Raw genomic sequence first — 18,116 nt, forward strand, 5'->3', positions numbered from 1 at the left:
TTTAATTCACTTTCATTTTTGCTCCTTTCCCACTTCTTTGATTTTTTTTTTTTTTTTTTTCCCAACAAGAGAGTATCTAAATTTGACTAAAAGCTGAGCCTGCTTTCAGTCAAATTATACAGTATAATGTGGAGCAGCTGCTTTTTGTTTTGTTTTGGGTTTTGTTTTTTTTGTTTTTTGCTTGCAAGATTTTTGAAAGTATTAAAACCTCTGAACCATCCTGGCCAATGTCTTACAAAAAATGCCAATTTCCAGTCCAACCCTTCAGATTCTGCTAAACTAATACAGAAACACTGAGCTGTTTGCGGATTCTTGCAGTCACACAACAGCACCAGCAGGGATAAAGTGTGACAGAGAGCCCGGGTCCAGCTGCGCACATACTAAAGCCATTTTCCTGTTGACTGCGCTCGCCACGTTGGTTCCCCTACGTGTGTGTCACATTCTTCTGCGCACCGCAACGTTATGTTTGTGATGAGGCGGGAAATGGCGTCCGCAGACATGGTCGATGTGTGACTAGCTACCGAGCGACGGACACAGCTGGCGGCAACAACCACGGCCCGATCTTTGTCCGTGGCCGCCACGGTCGCGGCCGAGAGCTGACAACGCTGCGGCACGTTTTGAAGAGCTTCCTAGATCATCGGTAAGCATCGAACAACGTCAACATGTAAACAAAAAGGCTTGTCCCCCTGTGAAAGCCTGACTCCTGCTAGCTAGCGGCTAACGTTGGCTACCGAAGGGGGCGTAGTCTCAATCGCTAAAGATGGTTACGGGAGCGAACAAAATGACGCGTTAGCCACAGCGAAGTTTGCTTTAATTACCTTTATTTCACTGAAGAATTAAAGGGTAATTTCCATATTACGTATAGATATGCTGTCGGAGGAAACGCTAGAGGAGTTTTTGGAAGCGGAGGGAGTAATGTCACGAAATGGCTTTTGCTGCCTTTGGCGTTTTGTTAGCTTGCAAGCTAACTGTAGTTTGGTTAACGTTAGCTACAGAACCCACTGACAGACCGCGCCTGTTTTATGCTAGCATTAACAGTAACTCTGTTAAGCCTACAGGTGTCAGTTCTGACTACGTAAAGTCGGCGGTGCGCCAAAAAATGCGGGGCATCAGCGTCAGAGCGGTGTTGTCTGTGTAGTATTGATGCTAAATGTCAGCGGTTGGCTAACGTTAGCGGTAGCTGACGTCGTTGGCGTTAAGACAGCCCGTCTGATGTTACATAACGACAGACAGCGGTGCTGTTTGCTGTCAGATCTCATTCAGCAACAACTGAGCAAACATATATAAACACAAAGCCTATCCTCTAAGCAGCAGCTGACTTCGGATAACCCGAAAGCTTCAAATTTTTGCTAACTTCTGGTGTTTACCACCCACTCCGCTGAACGGTCCGGCTTACGCGCATTTTTGTTTTGATAACTTTTCTTTCATTTATACCGGAGTCAAGTGGCCGTGACAGCTAAACAAAAAAAAAGAAAAGGCAAAGGTATGCGTTTCATCTTAACTGATTTGTTGAGCTTCCTAAACACAGTTACTCAATTGCCTGCACACATTTTGACTAGATTGGTAGTGAAGTGTCCATAAATCGTGGGTTTTCGTTGTACAGCTTTAGCACGCAAATAAAAACGCATTTGACTGTATCTACGAAGGGAGGCAGAAAGAGGATGTGGAAACTGTAAACATAAATAAATACAACTTTAGGAACTTGCTTCTTTGCTAAAGTAAACTAGAACCACACACTGTCATGTCAACGTATGTGACCTGTATTTACACGTATTTCATAAAACAAAAATTTGCATTAGCAACTGAGGTAATTTAGAAACTGCATCAGTGTTTTTCTGGCATTAAAAAAACCTGAAACGCATTAAAGAGGTTTTTAGGTAGAGCTAAAAAACAAAAGATGGTTAGCTTTGTGGTGTATTTTTATTTTTTAACTAGGGTGTTTTAATATTATTTTGTTTATAAAATAAGCAAGAAAGTGCATAGATGGGTAACTCAAGAGTCCTAGCCCTTGCTGTGCTTGCACAGTAACGCCCAAAGGCTCATTTTTAAGCCAGGAAAAACCCTGACACAGTTTGTCTGCCGAAGAGAGAAGTTGCTATATCCTGCTCAGCACAAGTCTTTGTCAGGACAAGAAACGTTTGCTTTGTGTTTATGTAAAAATGTCATTCTTGTTTGATATTGGCTGCCCAGCAGATCTGAAAAGTTACCAGGATTTTTAGGCAAATGGTTGGAGAGAAACTTGTGTAATTTCCTGCTGTTTCTGACCTTTGGTAAACAAAAGCCTTTTTGATACTCAAGTAAATTAAAACACTTTTCTTTAACAAAGAACAAAGTAATTTTTAACGTTTTTATCACAGTCCAGGTTTTTTGAGGGGTTTTTCTTGAGGGGGGGCGTGAGAGTTTCATGTACTTAAGTGTAACTTGCATTTTTGGTCATAAGTAATGGGGAAATGCAACAATTCCTGTCAGAGCGGTAAAGCACACCTTTTTTTTTTTTTACCATTTATGGATGGATTGTGCTTACTGTTATCTGCAAATCCTGATGTCTTGTAGTAGTAGACCTTTTGCAGGAGGTATTGAAATGCACACATTTTTTAGAAATTTCTTTATTCTGATTTTTATTATCCACTCCCTTACACTCAACAGAGAAAAACTGTTCCTTTAAATATGTTATTTACATTTATAAATGTGAAAAGTTAAGAGAAAATCTGATAATATAACACAAAGGGTTGAGTGTCTAGCCTTTGTGCTCCAAGTGCAGTGTCAGAAACGCTCAGTTGACTTTCCTTCATGTTTTCCTTCCTTGTCAGATTTTTCTATGTGACGTTGGTGCATGATGAAGCTGAGAGTGCGTAAAGCTCCTCAGCAGCCGAACGTAGGCCATCGAACCCACCCGTCCCAGGCCAAAAGGAAACACTGTGAAGTGGAGCCATCGCCAGTGAGAGGTCGAGGCAAAATGCAGAAGAATGAGACAGGCCTGTTCTCCACTATCAAGAAATTCATCCGTGGAAATGCAGTCAAGGTAGGCACAGCTTTTTTGTTTTGTTTTATGTGCTTCTTTCTAATAGTACGCCACAAGAACACACGCACCTACTTAAAAAACAAACCAAAAAGCTGATAAAGTGAAGCTGTGTCTCACGTGTAACTGTTACTAGTGTTTTTAGAGATCGAAACAGCAGGTTTAAAATTATTTTAAGTCTGACTCATATTACTGATGGCCACACAAAAGTTAGATATTTTTATCTTAGACTGCCGAAACCTCCTATAGGCTTCAGTGGGTTCGTTTATTTTTTTTTGAGTTTTGTTTCACATAGTTTCCACATAGTGTTAGTTTGCTTGTTTTTTATTTGTCTTGTTTTTTTTAGTTTTCATTTTAAATTTTTGTTAATGTGACACAGATGATGAATGTCAGGGGCAAGATCTAAAAAGTTCAGAATAGGGATTATAATACAAGCACAGCATTCATGCTATGCAGGTATGTCAGCCTTAATAAACACATACTCTAATGCATCCTGAGGCGTATATTAGTTCAACACAGCCAGGTTTTCTTTGTGTCTGCTGGCTTAACAATACCTTAAACCCCAGTCAGAGATAAAACTTAAGCTTTCTGCTTGCATGCTCACCTAAAATTGGCGACATTTGCCCACGTCGTTTGACTCTTCTGCACAAAAATGGTTCAATTTAGCACCACTCGTTCCAATCAGAGACATTTTAGTCTGTAAAAAGCATGAAAATATCACAGTAAAATGCAACACTGTCGCTTACAGAAATACAAGAAAATGCAATGCTGCAGAAAATCCCCAGATCTCAGTTCATGATCATTATTAGCATACTGAGAGGTAAAGTAAATATGTTAATATGTGTGCTGGGTTTTTTTTTTTTTATTTCCGACCTAGCAGCCACACATTAGAGCTTTTGAAACCTTTAAAATGCATCTATTAAAACATTAGAGGTTACTCTGTGTGTTCAGCTCTGACTCTGTCTCACAACCTAATAAAGGAGACGTGGAAATCAGTTTAGTTTGCCACCAGATTAAAGTGAAATCAATTTTATTGATTGAATAGATATCCTGTTTGATAAACGGCCTAATAATGTAACCATAATCAGTTTTCTGGTCTGTGTTCTAGTAGCTGAAGTTCCAGCAGTGTAAAACAGGTAGAACAGAATGTAAAAAAACATGTAGACATTTTCTGCATCACCAGCTGCATGCAAATACAGTGACAATGTGACACATTCATTTCAAAGGAGGGCTTCATTTAGTGGTGTTGGGACAGTTTGACTTAACAAGTTGCATTGAGTTGAGTGCTCTCCTTTTGCCTGTCAGACAAAGCACTTTGCACGCTCTGTTTTTACCCCTCAGCCATAAAAGGTCCATGGGGTTTTGTTGCCTCCGTACCTTGCAGACAAACTAGTGTGTGTGTGTGTGTGTGTGTGTGTGGCATGCACACACACTAGTTTGTGAAAGTGATAACTTGATAACGTGCCATTCATACAGTAGGTGCATCTACTATGTTTGAATTTAAGTGACCTCGACCACAAGGTCAGAGGCCAAGTTTTCTGAAATGTGAATGTAATAACTCAAGAAGGGAGTTTGTATTATACGTGCATCTACTAGGAGGCTGAGGGGTAGCACTAGCAGCTGCCAGTATTGTTATTGTTGTTATGTCTTTAAAGGGGTACTACAGAGCAAGTTTAGTGGGTTAGCGAGCTATGTCAGTGCACTGACTTTTACCAGATCATCCATCAGTTTTCTTCCACTTATCTAATTAATGGTGGTGAGATGGACTTGAGCCTGTCCTAGAGGTCATGGGGTAGAGACGGAGTGTACCCTTGACATGTTGCCTGTCTATTGCAGGGTTGACCCAGACAACTGTTGACAGTCACATTCAAACCTGCAACCAATTTAGAATCACCATTTAACCTAACATGAATGTGTTTGGATTGTGGGAGGAGGCTGGAGTACCCTGAGAGAGCCCACGCAGACACAGAAAGGCCCCGGCCGGCCAGTGGATTCAAACCTAGAACCTTCTTGTTACGAGGTGGCAGTGCTAACCACTGAGCACTGTTCCGCCCCTTTTAACAGAACTCACATTTTTAAACAAATGTCATCACATATATGCAAAACATGCACAGTGAGAAAGTAAATGTGTTTTCTGTGGTGATGTCATGGCAACTGCTTTCAGTGCTGCTAAATATATTTGTGTGTTAGTGATGTGTTAGCGATTTCCGCACTGAAGAAGTTAAAGCTGTGGAAAAATTTAAATTATGTAAATTTGTAACTGTGTGTGTCATTTCTTTTTAGGTGGAGCAGGATATTCCTGCCAAGCGGAGTCGTATTGATTGTAATCCCGACGGTGATCTCATTACTTCAACACCACAGACTAGAGGTCTCTCTAACAAATCCGTATCCAGAGTTTGCCGGAAAAGTCCAAATAAAGGTATGACAGACCAGTCTGTAGAAGTGGACCGTAGCAAATCATATGCCTTTATGTATATACTGCTGTTTTATAGCTCTCAGTCTTCAGAACCCTGAAAATTTTACAATAGTGTTACCAAACTAAAACCATGTTTTTCTGCTCGTCACCTGCGCCAAACCTGCTGTGGTCCCACGCCCTACAGTCACAAAACCACTGCTGTAGTAAAATGCATATATAGAGAAAGCAACATAAGTATTTTGTTTGTAACTTATAAGAAAGGATTTGTTCTCCCTTTTTTTTTTTTTTTTTTCTTCAAAAGACACCATGACCTGCCATAGTAAACCAATTAAACCAAACGGTAAACTGGAGGCCCCCGTCGACTCAACGAGCAGCCCACCACGCACCACCCTGCTTGGAACCATCTTCTCCCCAGTCTTCAACTTTTTCTCACCAGCAACTAAAACTGGTAAGAAAGTCCACAGGTATTTGGTAGCCAATCCACAGGTAATTTAGGCTGAATTAAAAAACTATAAATAAATAATAACAAAGCAATCATGCTGAAATATAAATTGAAGGGGTTTAGTTTGGTTTTTTTCTGAAGAAGCTGCGATATGTGACTGAAACCCACATCTCTTATTTGTATTCCCTCTGTTAAGCCACTCCTGGCTCCGATTCTCCCGGCCAAGCCATGGAGGCAGAGGAAATCATGAAACAGCTGGACATCGAGCAGGCTGAAGAGATGCCGAGCAGCACTCTCACATCCACCGAGGGCATCACTCCATGTCACACCGCTCCGATGTTACCACAGAGGCTCCACATTACCTCCGATACAACCATAGAAGAAGGAGAGATCGTCACTGAAACTGACATGCCCCCGTTAACAGGTGCGACCACTCACGATAGGCCTAGTCCTCTTTGAATTTAAAACTTTATTCACATAAACAAGGACAATTTCACAGTAGAGGCTTGTTATTTCTCAGAATCATTGCATTTGAATTTCCCTTACATCTTATGTTTCTCTTTCAGCTCCCGGGTGTATGCCAGATGGCAGCTACCCACACTCATTACCTTCAGTTCCAGCAGAACCCTCATATGATGAGGACTGGGAAGTTTTCGACCCGTAAGTTTAATCTAATTTGTCCCCTCCTTTTTTTTTTTTTTTTTTTTTTTTTAAAGCAAACTAAATTTAATATAATTCCTTCCAGCATTAATTAAGTAAACATTAATAGACTTAAATGAATAAGTGCTGCATTGTTTTTGAATTTGAGCTTGCACTTTGGGCAGCAAACCCTGTCTTTGTTGAGTTTTGTGGTGTGATTCCACTTGAAATCACATTCAAGGTGACTTTGCATGCTGGTGTCGAGCTTGTTGTGAAACTTTCAGCCACCAGGTGGCAGCAAAACTACACTTTTAAGTCTGTGTGCCACTTACTTCACTGGAGGATACTGTTTGCTCTTCCCCAATTCCCCCAGTGAAGATTAAATATTCTCTTGTTTTACTTTATTTTTTTTTTTAATCAAACATCTATAGAATTAACAGTGAATGAGTTATATTACTATCAAAGGTTCAACTGGGACATTTAAGTGATTGTGATTTTTGACTGTTGATGTATTTCCTTTTGGTTTCTCTAAATTCAAGGTACTTCTTCATCAAGCACGTGCCTCCGCTGACAGAAGAGCAGTTAACACGCAAACCGGCGCTGCCTTTAAAAACACGCAGCACACCGGAGTTTTCTCTTGTCCTTGATCTGGTAAGCAGCGAAATGTCTCTTATGCTTTCATCTCAAAATTTTAAAAAAGGACTCAAATTAAAGACAAATTATTTTCCCTTTTTTTATGGTTGTTTTTTCTTCTCTTGCTTCCAGGATGAAACTCTGGTTCATTGTAGTTTGAATGAGCTCGAAGATGCAGCTCTGACATTCCCTGTGCTTTTTCAAGATGTAATATACCAGGTACAGCTTCAGCATCATTCCCCAGTTTAAGAGACTAACTTTTTATGGCTGTTCCTAAACCTTCTGTCTCTTGATCTATTTTTTCATTTTTTTTAAACCTGCAGGTGTATGTTCGGTTGAGGCCCTTTTTCAGAGAGTTTCTCGAGCGCATGTCTCAGTTGTACGAGGTAAGAGCGATCTTTTGTTAGAGTGCAAACGATGTTTGTTTAGTCTGGCCTCCTCTCAGATTAAATATTAGTCATTTATTGCTGTCCATTAAAATTTCAGATTATTCTCTTCACTGCTTCAAAGAAGGTCTACGCCGACAAGTTGCTCAACATCCTGGATCCGAAAAAACAGTTAGTAAGGTCAGTGGGAACGTGCATCCGAAGATGAACTCTGCTTTGTAAGATGTCTGTTAGCTGTAGAGTAAGAGGGGAAATGATCAGGATACAAACCTGTATTTATTCATTAGAATTTACCAGCTTTATTCTGTAGTCATCCTCAGGAGAAGATAAACGTTTAAAATTCCACAGAGGGTGTTAAAGTAGCTGTTTGCTGCTTTCTTGTGTTTTAAATCTTTCTTCGTTCTTGACACCAAATAAAAAGAAACCAGGTGTACTTTCCAATATTTAAGTTCTTCATGTTTCCTTTTCCACTAAGACTAACAGCAGGTTTGCTTTACTGGAAAAGCCATAAAGCTCCTCCCCCTTCCTGATAGTGTTGATTTTGTAAACAAATCCTTTGAAGATTCATGTTCAGACTTCTCAGCAAGCTGCGTTGTATTTGTTATTGTTGTTGTTTATGCCCTCTGTTAGAAGAGGTTCAGTTAATCAGGTGACCAGCTTGGTTGTGTGTTGCTCCTAAGCAAAGCCTATGCACAGCTCTGGAGAGTCATGAGGGGAAAAATCAGTATTCCCCAACGAGTAAGGCTTCCGGTTATGGCGTCTATCTGACGGCAGCAAAACTTTGAGCTCCAATCTTTACATCCTCTAATTGCACCTACGTCGCAGCTAAAGCCACCCTTTCATTGGCACTTGCTCCGACCCAGCCAGTCAGGATGCCGATTAAACACAGACCTGAACCTAAAAAAGCCAGAAAGGATGGATCAGACGACGATGCTAGCAATGAACTTGAAACCGAGAAGATGGAAGAAGCTAGCGCCCAACAGACCAAGACTACTGTTGTGAACGCAATTCAGTTGCTGAAAACATACTTCACTGCTCAACTGTGAGAAATTATAACATCAAACTAAGTATTCGCCAACTAGTTGCAAGTGATTATTGGGGTTGCTGGCAGTCGCTGGAAAACCTGTTGCTAAAGGTCCAGTCACACAGGTTTGCAGAGTGGTTAATAAGAAGACCCTGGCAACAACCTGTTGCTAGGATTTCCCCAACTGATTGGCAAAACCCTCTTTGTGATTTGCTTTGGCAGCTAGCATATTGCTGCAGTTGTAGTTTGCATGGAGGTCATGGACCTCTCTACAAATGCTGTTCAGCAGCTCTGCTGGCTGTAGTGAAGCTGTGAAAAGTGTAACGCAAACCAGAAATTGAGATCATTTGCCTTCAAAATAAAAGTTTGAAGGCAATGTTGCCTGCAGCACTGAGCCACAACTCATATTTTAAAGACAAACTCTCCAATTCCAGTTAGTGTCGCACTTTTCACCATTTTGCTATTGCTGGACTTGCTTGGACTAAGTCTCTTTTTGCAAATATTATGTATGAAAATAGTGTCTTGTCAATCACGAGTTGCTTACAATTAGCATGCTTACAATTGGCCAGTAAGCATGCAGTTTCCCAGTCATACCTGCCTCGCATTGGTATTTTGGCAAACTGATGGTGGGTGTCATTCATTTATTTATTAATGATTAATATTTGAACCTCATCACTTGCACATAAACATGCTGTTTATATGATTTTTCTCACTCGTTCAAGCACAACCAGCATTAATGATTTGGTCCTCTAACATTCAGTCAGGGTGTGTCCAGAGTTTCATGAATATATTATTCTAAAAGCACCATTCACTCCCTTTTCATTGTTTCTAACAAACAGATCTGAAATACCTGTTGGGCCGCTTGCATTTGTTTTTTGTTTTTTTTTCCTGAAACATTTATTAATTTCTTTTCCTTCTGTCACCTAACCGCCAACCTCTGGACAAATGCACAGTGTAAATCTTTGTGTACTTTTTGCTTTTCTGTAAGCATCATTAACTTCACCAGAGCTCTTCTTCCGTTGGTGTTATTTTCTCAGAATAAATCTGTCTTGCTGCGTTTTTCTTTTTTGCTTTCTTTCTTTCAGACATAGACTATTTCGTGAGCACTGTGTGTGCGTTCAAGGAAATTACATTAAAGACCTAAACATTCTCGGGCGGGATCTTTCCAAGACTGTAATAATCGACAACTCACCCCAAGCCTTTGCTTATCAGGTGAAGTTCTTACACCAGAATCCTTTTATTATTAGTTTGTTTTTTTTCTCAAATGAATGAATTTACTTTAAACTGCACTTTTATCCATGATTTTGTGTCACATTGATCTAAACACAGATTTTTGTTTCTTTCAGCTTTCCAATGGAATCCCCATTGAGAGCTGGTTTGTGGATAGAAATGACAATGAGCTTCTAAAGCTTATTCCCTTCCTTGAGAAACTTGTGGAGCTGGTACGTACTTTGACTTTTAAATATTTGCATCTGTGCATGCACACCAGTGGAAAATAACCCCAGCTGGCAGTCTACTGTCAGTGTTCAACCCACTCTTCACCACACACAGATTTAGCTGTGTATTACACCTAACAGTTTTATATTTAGTGTTGCTAATAGAGATCATACATACATGTATAAATTATTTAAACAAACCAGTTTCTTACTTTCCTAGTGATTCATTCAACTGAGTTTCAGTCTGTATATCTGCAGTGGTTCCTGCTCCACATGGTTTGAAAACCACTGCACTGTACCAACAAAATGCTGCGTATGGCTGCTGAAATCGTAAATTTTGATTGGCTAGAAAGCTGTAGTCTAACTCTTGGTAAGATAACAGCTGTCAGTCAGCTGTCGCTGTCTTGATTTGGTGCCAGGTTTAGTTTTGTAACCAATGCATTTAACAACAAAAAAGGGAAGTGTCGCCTCAGTCAACAATGCTCACATTTTAATATTAGATTTTTTTAAAATAGCTTGGGTTTCTACACTTACAAATCAGCAAAGAGAAGGTGGTCTGAGAGGAAGTGCAACCAAAAAAGAGCAGAAAATAAAACCGTGCAGAGAAGTTTTTGGTAATGTGAGTAAAGGAGAGGAAGACGGACGGTGAGAGGCGAATATGTGTTAACACAGCACTGTGTAACATTAACTCTGCTGGATTGAAATGCTCAGTAATATCATGATTAGAGCTGGGCAATAAAACGATAACATTATCATGCAAAAGGTTTACTCAATAGCGATATCAATCATGGTCGGTATAAAATTGATAGAGCTCACTCCATCCATGTTTTGACGGACAACACAAAAGGCCATTGACAATAAGTAGCGCCAACACAGTCATGTGGGTGGAATAATGTCAACGCCACACAGGTTGGGTTGACGTAGCAATACGCTAAAAGCTCGGGCAAGGTAAAAGCCGACATGGCAACAGAAAATGAAAACTCAGAGCAGAGCAGCATGCACTGCAACACTGCAAACTGTGTTGAAAGCAGGTTTCCACAAAGGCAGGTAACGAGGCATGATGCCAGTAAGCACAGTCGAAAATGTCCGATTTAAGAAGCTGGTTAAAGAAACTGAGCCATTACCAGCTCTGTGGCCATAAATGCTTCTCTCAGACGACTTTATCCTGCTACACCTGGAGAGTAGAGGGAGAGCTGAACAGCTTTTTACTACCACAGCGGATTAGTGGTGGAACCAGTCGCACATCTGATCCATGACTGAGACTCCCAGTGATACAAAAGCAGAACACAATTGAGTGTTAGTTTTGTTTATGTTCTCCTTTTATGTACATTTGAAAGTTTTTAAAAATTTGTACTGATATTTTTAGTATTTTTTAGTTTAGTGTTGCAGTTCATTTTTGTTCTTCTGTAACACTTGAAGCTTTTTCCCAGTCAGAAAACCCATGTTACATATTTAAAATACAGTTTCACAATGTTGCAGTCCATTTATCATGTTCAACGGTTCAACTGTAAATTTTAACATCTCATTTAGGTGTAAAAAGGAACCTTTGAGCTTTACGGAAGTACAGATTTGAATTTTAACGTGATATCAGTATCGACTGATTTGAGAAGAAAATATTGTAGATTTTTCTTAGATTCCCCCCCCCCCATATCAGCCCAGCTCTAAACGCGGTGCATTTAGTGAAAGTTTGTCTTTACTTGTTTCTCCTGCAGAGAAGAAGACATCCTGAATGTGTGATCAAAATGACATTTTAATAATTTAAAGTTTTGAAAATCAGTCCCACCTTTTCTGTCTCATCCCAGAATGAAGACGTCAGACCGCACATCCGAGAGCGGTTTCGTTTGCACGACCTCCTCCCTCCAGACTGAGGTGCTAATGTTCATTTACAAGATCGCAGCGGAAGAAGGAAAAAAACAAACGGACTCATAGAAGGATGTATTCAGTGGAGTTCTGTTTGCATACACAACATTGCCATTATTATAATTTTTTTTTAAAGTCATGCAAAAAAAAGAAAAAATGAAAATTATGTTTGAGTCCACAAAAAAAAAAAAAGTCCTGGATGTTTTTCTACACACACATGCGCACACACACAGTGAAGGCAGACTCAGAGCAGAGGTTTCTTAGCTCACTTGTTTTCAGTGCGACCTTGCAGACGGCCTCCTGGAAGGTATTTTGTCATTTGACAAAACTGAATGTCACACAGTGTTGGATTATATGGACCTTGTTGGTTTCCTCCTGACCTCCAGTGGCCAGTCAAACCTGTAAAATATTCACTCTATTTGCCTGTAAATATATGTACATAATTGTTTTTTTTGTTTGTTTGTTTTTGAGGTTTTTAAGTCATTTTAGTTTCACTTCAGATTTTAGTATGTACTCTGACTCGGTTGCTTTTTTCTTTTTCTTTTTTAACTGATAAAATGTTGTTTTGTTTGAACTTGTTGATAAGCAGCTGCTTTTCTGTTGTATGCCTGCATAATTTCTGTGATGCTTTACTCCATTACATGCAGTCGTCTCTTATAAGGTGCAGTTTAAAAAAAAAAAAAAAAAAAAAAGAAGAAGAAGAATAAAAGAAATGAGTATCTTTGGGAGGAAGATGTTTCTGAAATAATATTTTAAAGCTATGAAATGTAAGATAGACTAGGGTCTCAAATGAATACAAACCCATAATGGCAGAATCTTAATTTTGGAGATTTGTATTTAAGAGTCCGCTTCTGGTTGCGACATTTTGATCGTCCTCTTTGACAGGAGGGGTGGGTGGGTGGGTGGGGTTCAGGCATCTTGCACTTTGACATCCAGCCCTTTGTAAGTTGATGTAAACTCTTGTCACTTTTCTACACAGGTGTGTATCGCCTAAATTTGTTATGTGGGGGAAAAATGAAATTGTAGCACCAGCAAATTGCCAACATGTTTGCTTTGAATCTTCTTTTCCAAGACGTCTTGTATGTGGGATCTTTGATGTAGGAGTCACGAGTTTTATTGACTTATTGAATGATCACTCCTGGTGTATTCAGTGTTACTCAATGGTTTCCTTGAAAATAAATACATTTTTATACGACACAAGGCTTCCTAGCAGTAACTGAGATTTTAGTTTGTTCAGCAATACTTTAAGCTTTATTTTTAAAGTGAAGACAGCGTGCAGGATTATGCAAATTGATACAGAGGTGGATGAGTGAATGTGGAGATGCTCCTCTGGGATCAGTGCAACAGGAAAGATGAGTAGGAGTTCTCTGGTTTGCTTTTTCCGATCAAAGCATCATTTTGATACTTAAAGCTGTCTTTTTTTTTTCTTTTTTTTTTCCCATTTTGTTTCCTCCCAGACCTCATATGACATAACCTTCAAAAACATTGAAGGTTATGGGGACTAGATGGGGCATATTTATCCTATATGGGCTTCTCTCCTTTGGCTCCGTCAGGGACTAAGCAGTAAGACATGAGGACTAATGTGTAAAAAGATTTAATTGAATAATTAAAATTAAGTCAGAGATGAATAATTACATCATAAAATTATTAATATTAATAAAAAATAATAAACCTGTGGCTCTCCTCCACTTTTGTCCTGTCTTCCTCCCCTCGTCCCCAACTGGTCTCTCAGATGGTCACCCCTCCCCGATCCTGGTTGTGCCAGAGGTTTCTTCCTGTTAAAAGGGAGTTTTTCCTTCCCACTGTCGCCAAATGCTTGCTCATAGGGGGTCATCTGATTGCTGGGGTTTTCTCTGCATTACTGTAGGGTATTTACCTTCCAATGTATTGGTAAATGGCCTGTATTTGTATAGCGCTTTACTTAGTCCCTATGGACCCCAAAGCGCTTTACACTACATTCAGTCATCCACCCATTCACACACTGGTGATGTGTAGCCACAGCTGCCCTGGGGCGCACTGACAGAGGCGAGGCTGCCGGACACTGGCGCCACACCGGGCCCTCTGACCACCACCAGTAGGCAACGGGTGAAGTGTCTTGCCCAAGGACACAACGACCGAGACTGTCGGACCTTCCGATTACAAGACAAACTGCCAACTCTTGAGCCACGATCGCCCATGTAATGCACCTTGTGTGTATTATGTCTAGCCTCTTCATGTTTTTTATTGTAGTTTTATCTTCCTTTGTTTTATTGTTTCTCTGCACTCAGTAAACCTGGACGTGTTTCTAAATGGCCATGTGCTGCCCCCCTTCATAAGAGCACGCTTACAGCCAGACTGGTAAACCCTGGTTTAATCTGCCATGTTTCTCCTCTGTGGACCATCATACTAACAGTTCGTGCGGATCCAAATGAACGTAGAGCATATTAAGAGCCAAAGCAAAAGAAATCCTTTTCTCTCCTCCAGGATTTTACACAGAATATTTCCTCAAAGTAAAGTCATTAAATATCTCTTGTGGCTGGGGTGATTGTGGGCCTTTGTGCACAAATGCAAAAAGGGTTTAATATCCAAAGCGGCTAATTTTAATATGTTAACTGCAGCATAAATTACAATAACACAAAATAATCGACCTTTTTGTGACTCGCCGAGGACTAAGTATGTTTCTGCAGTAGTTTGTCCTACTTCCAAGCAGAAGTTTCCCTCTTGGTAAATGGTAAATGGCCTGTATTTGTATAGCGCTTTACTAGTCCCTAAGGACCCCAAAGCGCTTTACACATCCAGTCATCCACCCATTCACACACACATTCACACACTGGTGATGGCAAGCTACACTGTAGCCACAGCTGCCCTGGGGCGCACTGACAGAGGCGAGGCTGCCGGACACTGGCGCCACCGGGCCCTCTTCAAAGATAAAGAGGAAAGAAATGACATGCAGCAGCTGTAATGTCAGCTGACAGACACCCAGTGAACGCGCGGCCATATTTTACTGGCATGCACACAACCTGCCAGATTTTTCATTCAGGTACGAACCTTGTGAGGCGTCCGGATGAGATAACCTGCTGATGTCTTAAACCTTTTGTTCTTTTGAGAAATAGGCCATTATCTGATTACAGGTGCACACCGAATTGCCCCTTTCAGGGGTCATGTGACTCCGAATTCACCTCCATCAGAGTTTATCTAACAATGTTCGGACGGAAGACTTGTTTCAAAACAAAATCACACTGTTGATAGCGTGGAGATAAGACGTGGGGATAATTAACCGTATATTTTAGACTAAATCCACCCATCTATTGGCTGCTGGTGGTGGGAGGAGGCTGTGGCTCATAAACTACGAAGCATGTGGTGTGACAATGCCGGGGTGCCCGGGGATATAAAAGGTCCTGACAGCTGCTCTCCCCTCAGGATAACATCACGCCTATCAACAATGCGGATGCTGCTATTTCTCAGTGCGCTGTTGGGGGTGTTCGGGTTGGAGAAAGCGTCCCCCGTGGACACCCAGCAGCTTCAGGCCCTTCACTGCCCGCCCTGCGAGCGGATACACTGCTCCTCCCGGCGGGCGCTGAAGCTCCAGTGTAAAGGGGGCGTGACGACGGGTGTCTGTGGCTGCTGCCCCGTGTGCGCCAAGACGGAGGGGGAGACCTGCGGGGGCACGTGGGACTACCTGGGGAAGTGCGACGAGGGGCTGGTGTGCGTTTTTCAGGACTCAGCAGCTGTCAAACCAGACGCAGAGCGCAAAGGGATCTGCAAAGCAGGTGAGATTGTAACCGTTACTCTTAAATGATGACAAGCAGTCACTGCGCCTCAGATCCACGAGTGATGTTTTAATCACTCGTGAAATGCGATACTGGGGAAAAAAGTTTTACAGCAGCACAAAAAAATAATAATAGCGAGTTGTTCTGATTTATTCACATGTACAGAAATCCATCATGTTAATTAAAAGAAGGCTCTGTAAGCAAAAATGCAATATTTAACGCCTCCTTCTGGAAATAAAGTTGGCGGGAACTACAAAGGCGCTAAAATCTTCTCTAAACGCGTAAAAATGTACTTGGTGAGATTCTTTTACTGTAAGTCTGTGTAGTGGGAATGGTGGAGGAGCGGTAAAATCTGGTTTATGAGCTGTGAAGACTGATAGTGTGGTCAAGGCTTCCTTTGAATCAAAGGTTCCTCAGCCATAATTACTCATCTTATCTATCCCCGATGAAAAGAAGTGTCACCGTTATCAATACGATATCAGACCTTTTACAGTTTTCCTGTCTTTTTTTCTTGCTGCTCACGATATAAAGTCTGACTCCACAATGCGGGACTCTCATTCGTAGTTTCTTTAAATCCGTGCAGTGATTGAACAGCTGGATGCAGAGAGCTGCCAACCAGAGTGCACCAAGGAGTACTGCCAGGCCAACCCCTCTGCAATCTGCTCTGCCAGGTGAGCTCATTTAATAACACTGCTTTACCCCGTCCCCCATCCTCTAAATGCCACGTTGTTGTTGTTGTTTTTAGCAATAATCAGAATTTCCTCGTCTGTAGGTCTACGTCTCTGCAGAATAAAGAGTGCCAGGGCTCCTGCCAGCACACGTCCTGCTCCAGCTGTCTGCTGCTGAAGCGACCATCGTGCTCTCAGACCTGCGCCCCGTCCGATTCCACCTGTCTGCAACACTTTGGGAAGTGTGTGCACAATCACCTGACTGCACCTCACAGTCCCATATGTCACACCAACCTCCAGGTATGGAAAAATAATAATAATAAAAACCAAACTTCTCCCTGTGTGCTCTGAATCCAACACGGTCTTTTTCCTCTTTGTAGAGTAACTGCGAGGGGCATTTCGTGTGCTTGATCCCGGACTGTCCGAGCTCATCCAGCTAAGAGGAAACCAAGAGGAACACTTGTAGCAAAATGTGAAGAAAGGCAGCTATGTTTAAACCCTGTGAATATCTTAAAACTACTTAATCAACAATTACTTTTTCCCCCTGCAATTTAAATCAAGATAAAAACTTTCTACTTTTTAAAATTCTGTACTGACTTTGCTCTGTCTATTTATTTATGGGGATTACCAGGCTGGATCTGCACTATTCTAGCTGTTAATTAATGCTGTCAAGTGATGTGCATTGCTTTATATCACATTAGACAGTTGGCATTATCACAGCTTTTTTTTTTTTTTTTTAACATGTTTTCTTGTATCTTATATGAACTTGTGTGTGACAATAAATGTTTAATTCATGTACCACAACATGAAAACCTACCTGCTAAGTAAACATATGTCAGATTCTCTCTGTCACCTGTGTGTCAATTATTTAATTAGATCTCAAATTACTGGATTTCATTACCAGTGAATGAATATTCTAATCCATATTCTTACAGTGTCAGCTGTAAAATAAAAATGCAGTAAATACATTATTTATAAAACACAAACTAACACAAGACTTTACAAACCACCTGCAGGTTTTGGCCAGACCAGTAAATCCACTGCATAAAAAGAGCCCACAAACATCTGAAAGATCTGTATCAGTCAGTCTACTGCCCTAAAACATACTGACCAGCCACTTTATTAGGTACACTATACTGATACTGGTTTGGACCCACTTTTAATTAATACTAATTTAATTCTTTATAGCACAGATTCGACAAGATGCTGGAATCATTCTTGAACTCATTGTCATGCTCTCAAGCAGTTCGAGATGATGTGAAGTTTCTGAAATGGAGCTTTATTATGTTGGAAAGAGCCACCAGGAGATGGGTGCACTGTAATTATAAAGGGATGGACATGAGCAGCAGTACCTGGTAGGCTATGGCATTTAAAAATGCTCAAAGTGTGCTGAGAAAACATCAAATCACCACCAGCTTCAACTGTTGATCCAACTCAGGATGGATTCATGATTCATTTGTGCTGTTTATGCCAAATTTTGACCCTACCATATGAGCGCTGAAATACTCAGAGCAGCCATGTTTAAATTCACTTCCTCCTTCTAACGCTTGATTTGAACTTCAGCAGGTCATCTTGACCAAACAGGGTCAAGACGACCTGCTTCATATGGTTGGTGTCATGTGATTGGGTGATTAGATATTGGTGTTGACGAGCAGCTGAACAAGTATACCTAATGAAGTAGGTAATGAATGTACATTGCAATCAACAGATAAAAGCAAAAAAAGAGATTTTACTTCTTTATCAAACAAGTTTCTGAGGTGTTTGAATGCTTTCCACACTTTTTCACTTGTGTGTAGCAATGCTTGCAGCAAGGCACCACATATAGCAAAGCATTTTATATTAAA

The 18,116-nt window shown here is 40.8% G+C and overlaps 2 protein-coding genes across 4 annotated transcripts; both read left to right on the forward strand.

The window, feature by feature from the left end:
• Positions 1 to 330: 330 nt before the first annotated feature.
• Positions 331 to 13,055, forward strand: ctdspl2a (CTD (carboxy-terminal domain, RNA polymerase II, polypeptide A) small phosphatase like 2a). 3 transcript variants are annotated; one of them, XM_031755657.2, is made up of 13 exons: positions 331 to 640; positions 2,811 to 3,022; positions 5,303 to 5,438; positions 5,737 to 5,883; positions 6,074 to 6,301; positions 6,444 to 6,537; positions 7,056 to 7,167; positions 7,282 to 7,368; positions 7,473 to 7,535; positions 7,636 to 7,715; positions 9,645 to 9,771; positions 9,906 to 10,001; positions 11,798 to 13,055. In XM_031755657.2, exons 2-13 carry the CDS (start codon positions 2,834 to 2,836, stop codon positions 11,861 to 11,863), a joined length of 1,425 nt encoding a protein of 474 aa, XP_031611517.1. In that variant the 5' UTR covers positions 331 to 640; positions 2,811 to 2,833; the 3' UTR covers positions 11,864 to 13,055. The 3 variants fall into 3 exon arrangements, with proteins under 3 accessions (XP_031611517.1, XP_031611519.1, XP_031611518.1); XM_031755659.2 differs by lacking the exon at positions 331 to 640 and adding an exon at positions 785 to 843; XM_031755658.2 differs by lacking the exon at positions 331 to 640 and adding an exon at positions 890 to 1,483.
• A 2,215-nt stretch (positions 13,056 to 15,270) lies between these two features.
• On the forward strand, positions 15,271 to 17,253 carry si:ch73-330k17.3 (IGFBP domain-containing protein). The gene is made up of 4 exons (XM_039615718.1): positions 15,271 to 15,604; positions 16,188 to 16,275; positions 16,377 to 16,572; positions 16,653 to 17,253. The coding sequence occupies exons 1-4, from the start codon at positions 15,277 to 15,279 to the stop codon at positions 16,710 to 16,712; spliced, it is 672 nt and encodes a 223-aa protein (XP_039471652.1). The 5' UTR covers positions 15,271 to 15,276; the 3' UTR covers positions 16,713 to 17,253.
• Positions 17,254 to 18,116: the final 863 nt, after the last annotated feature.

Source organism: Oreochromis aureus, linkage group 7 (assembly GCF_013358895.1).
Source record: "Oreochromis aureus strain Israel breed Guangdong linkage group 7, ZZ_aureus, whole genome shotgun sequence".
NCBI classification, from domain to species: Eukaryota; Metazoa; Chordata; class Actinopteri; order Cichliformes; family Cichlidae; genus Oreochromis; species Oreochromis aureus.

What these genes read in the sequence shown, in the direction of transcription:
- ctdspl2a (XM_031755657.2), top strand. Translation starts at nt 2,834, where the DNA reads ATGATGAAGCTGAGAGTGCGTAAAGCTCCTCAGCAGCCGAACGTAGGC. An exon ending in TCCGTGGAAATGCAGTCAAG is followed by an intron (nt 3,023 to 5,302) that starts GTAGGCACAGCT and finishes ATTTCTTTTTAG; the next exon opens with GTGGAGCAGGATATTCCTGC. An exon ending in CCCAAGCCTTTGCTTATCAG is followed by an intron (nt 9,772 to 9,905) that starts GTGAAGTTCTTA and finishes TGTTTCTTTCAG; the next exon opens with CTTTCCAATGGAATCCCCAT.
- si:ch73-330k17.3 (XM_039615718.1), top strand. Translation starts at nt 15,277, where the DNA reads ATGCGGATGCTGCTATTTCTCAGTGCGCTGTTGGGGGTGTTCGGGTTG. An exon ending in CAAAGGGATCTGCAAAGCAG is followed by an intron (nt 15,605 to 16,187) that starts GTGAGATTGTAA and finishes AAATCCGTGCAG; the next exon opens with TGATTGAACAGCTGGATGCA. An exon ending in TATGTCACACCAACCTCCAG is followed by an intron (nt 16,573 to 16,652) that starts GTATGGAAAAAT and finishes TCCTCTTTGTAG; the next exon opens with AGTAACTGCGAGGGGCATTT.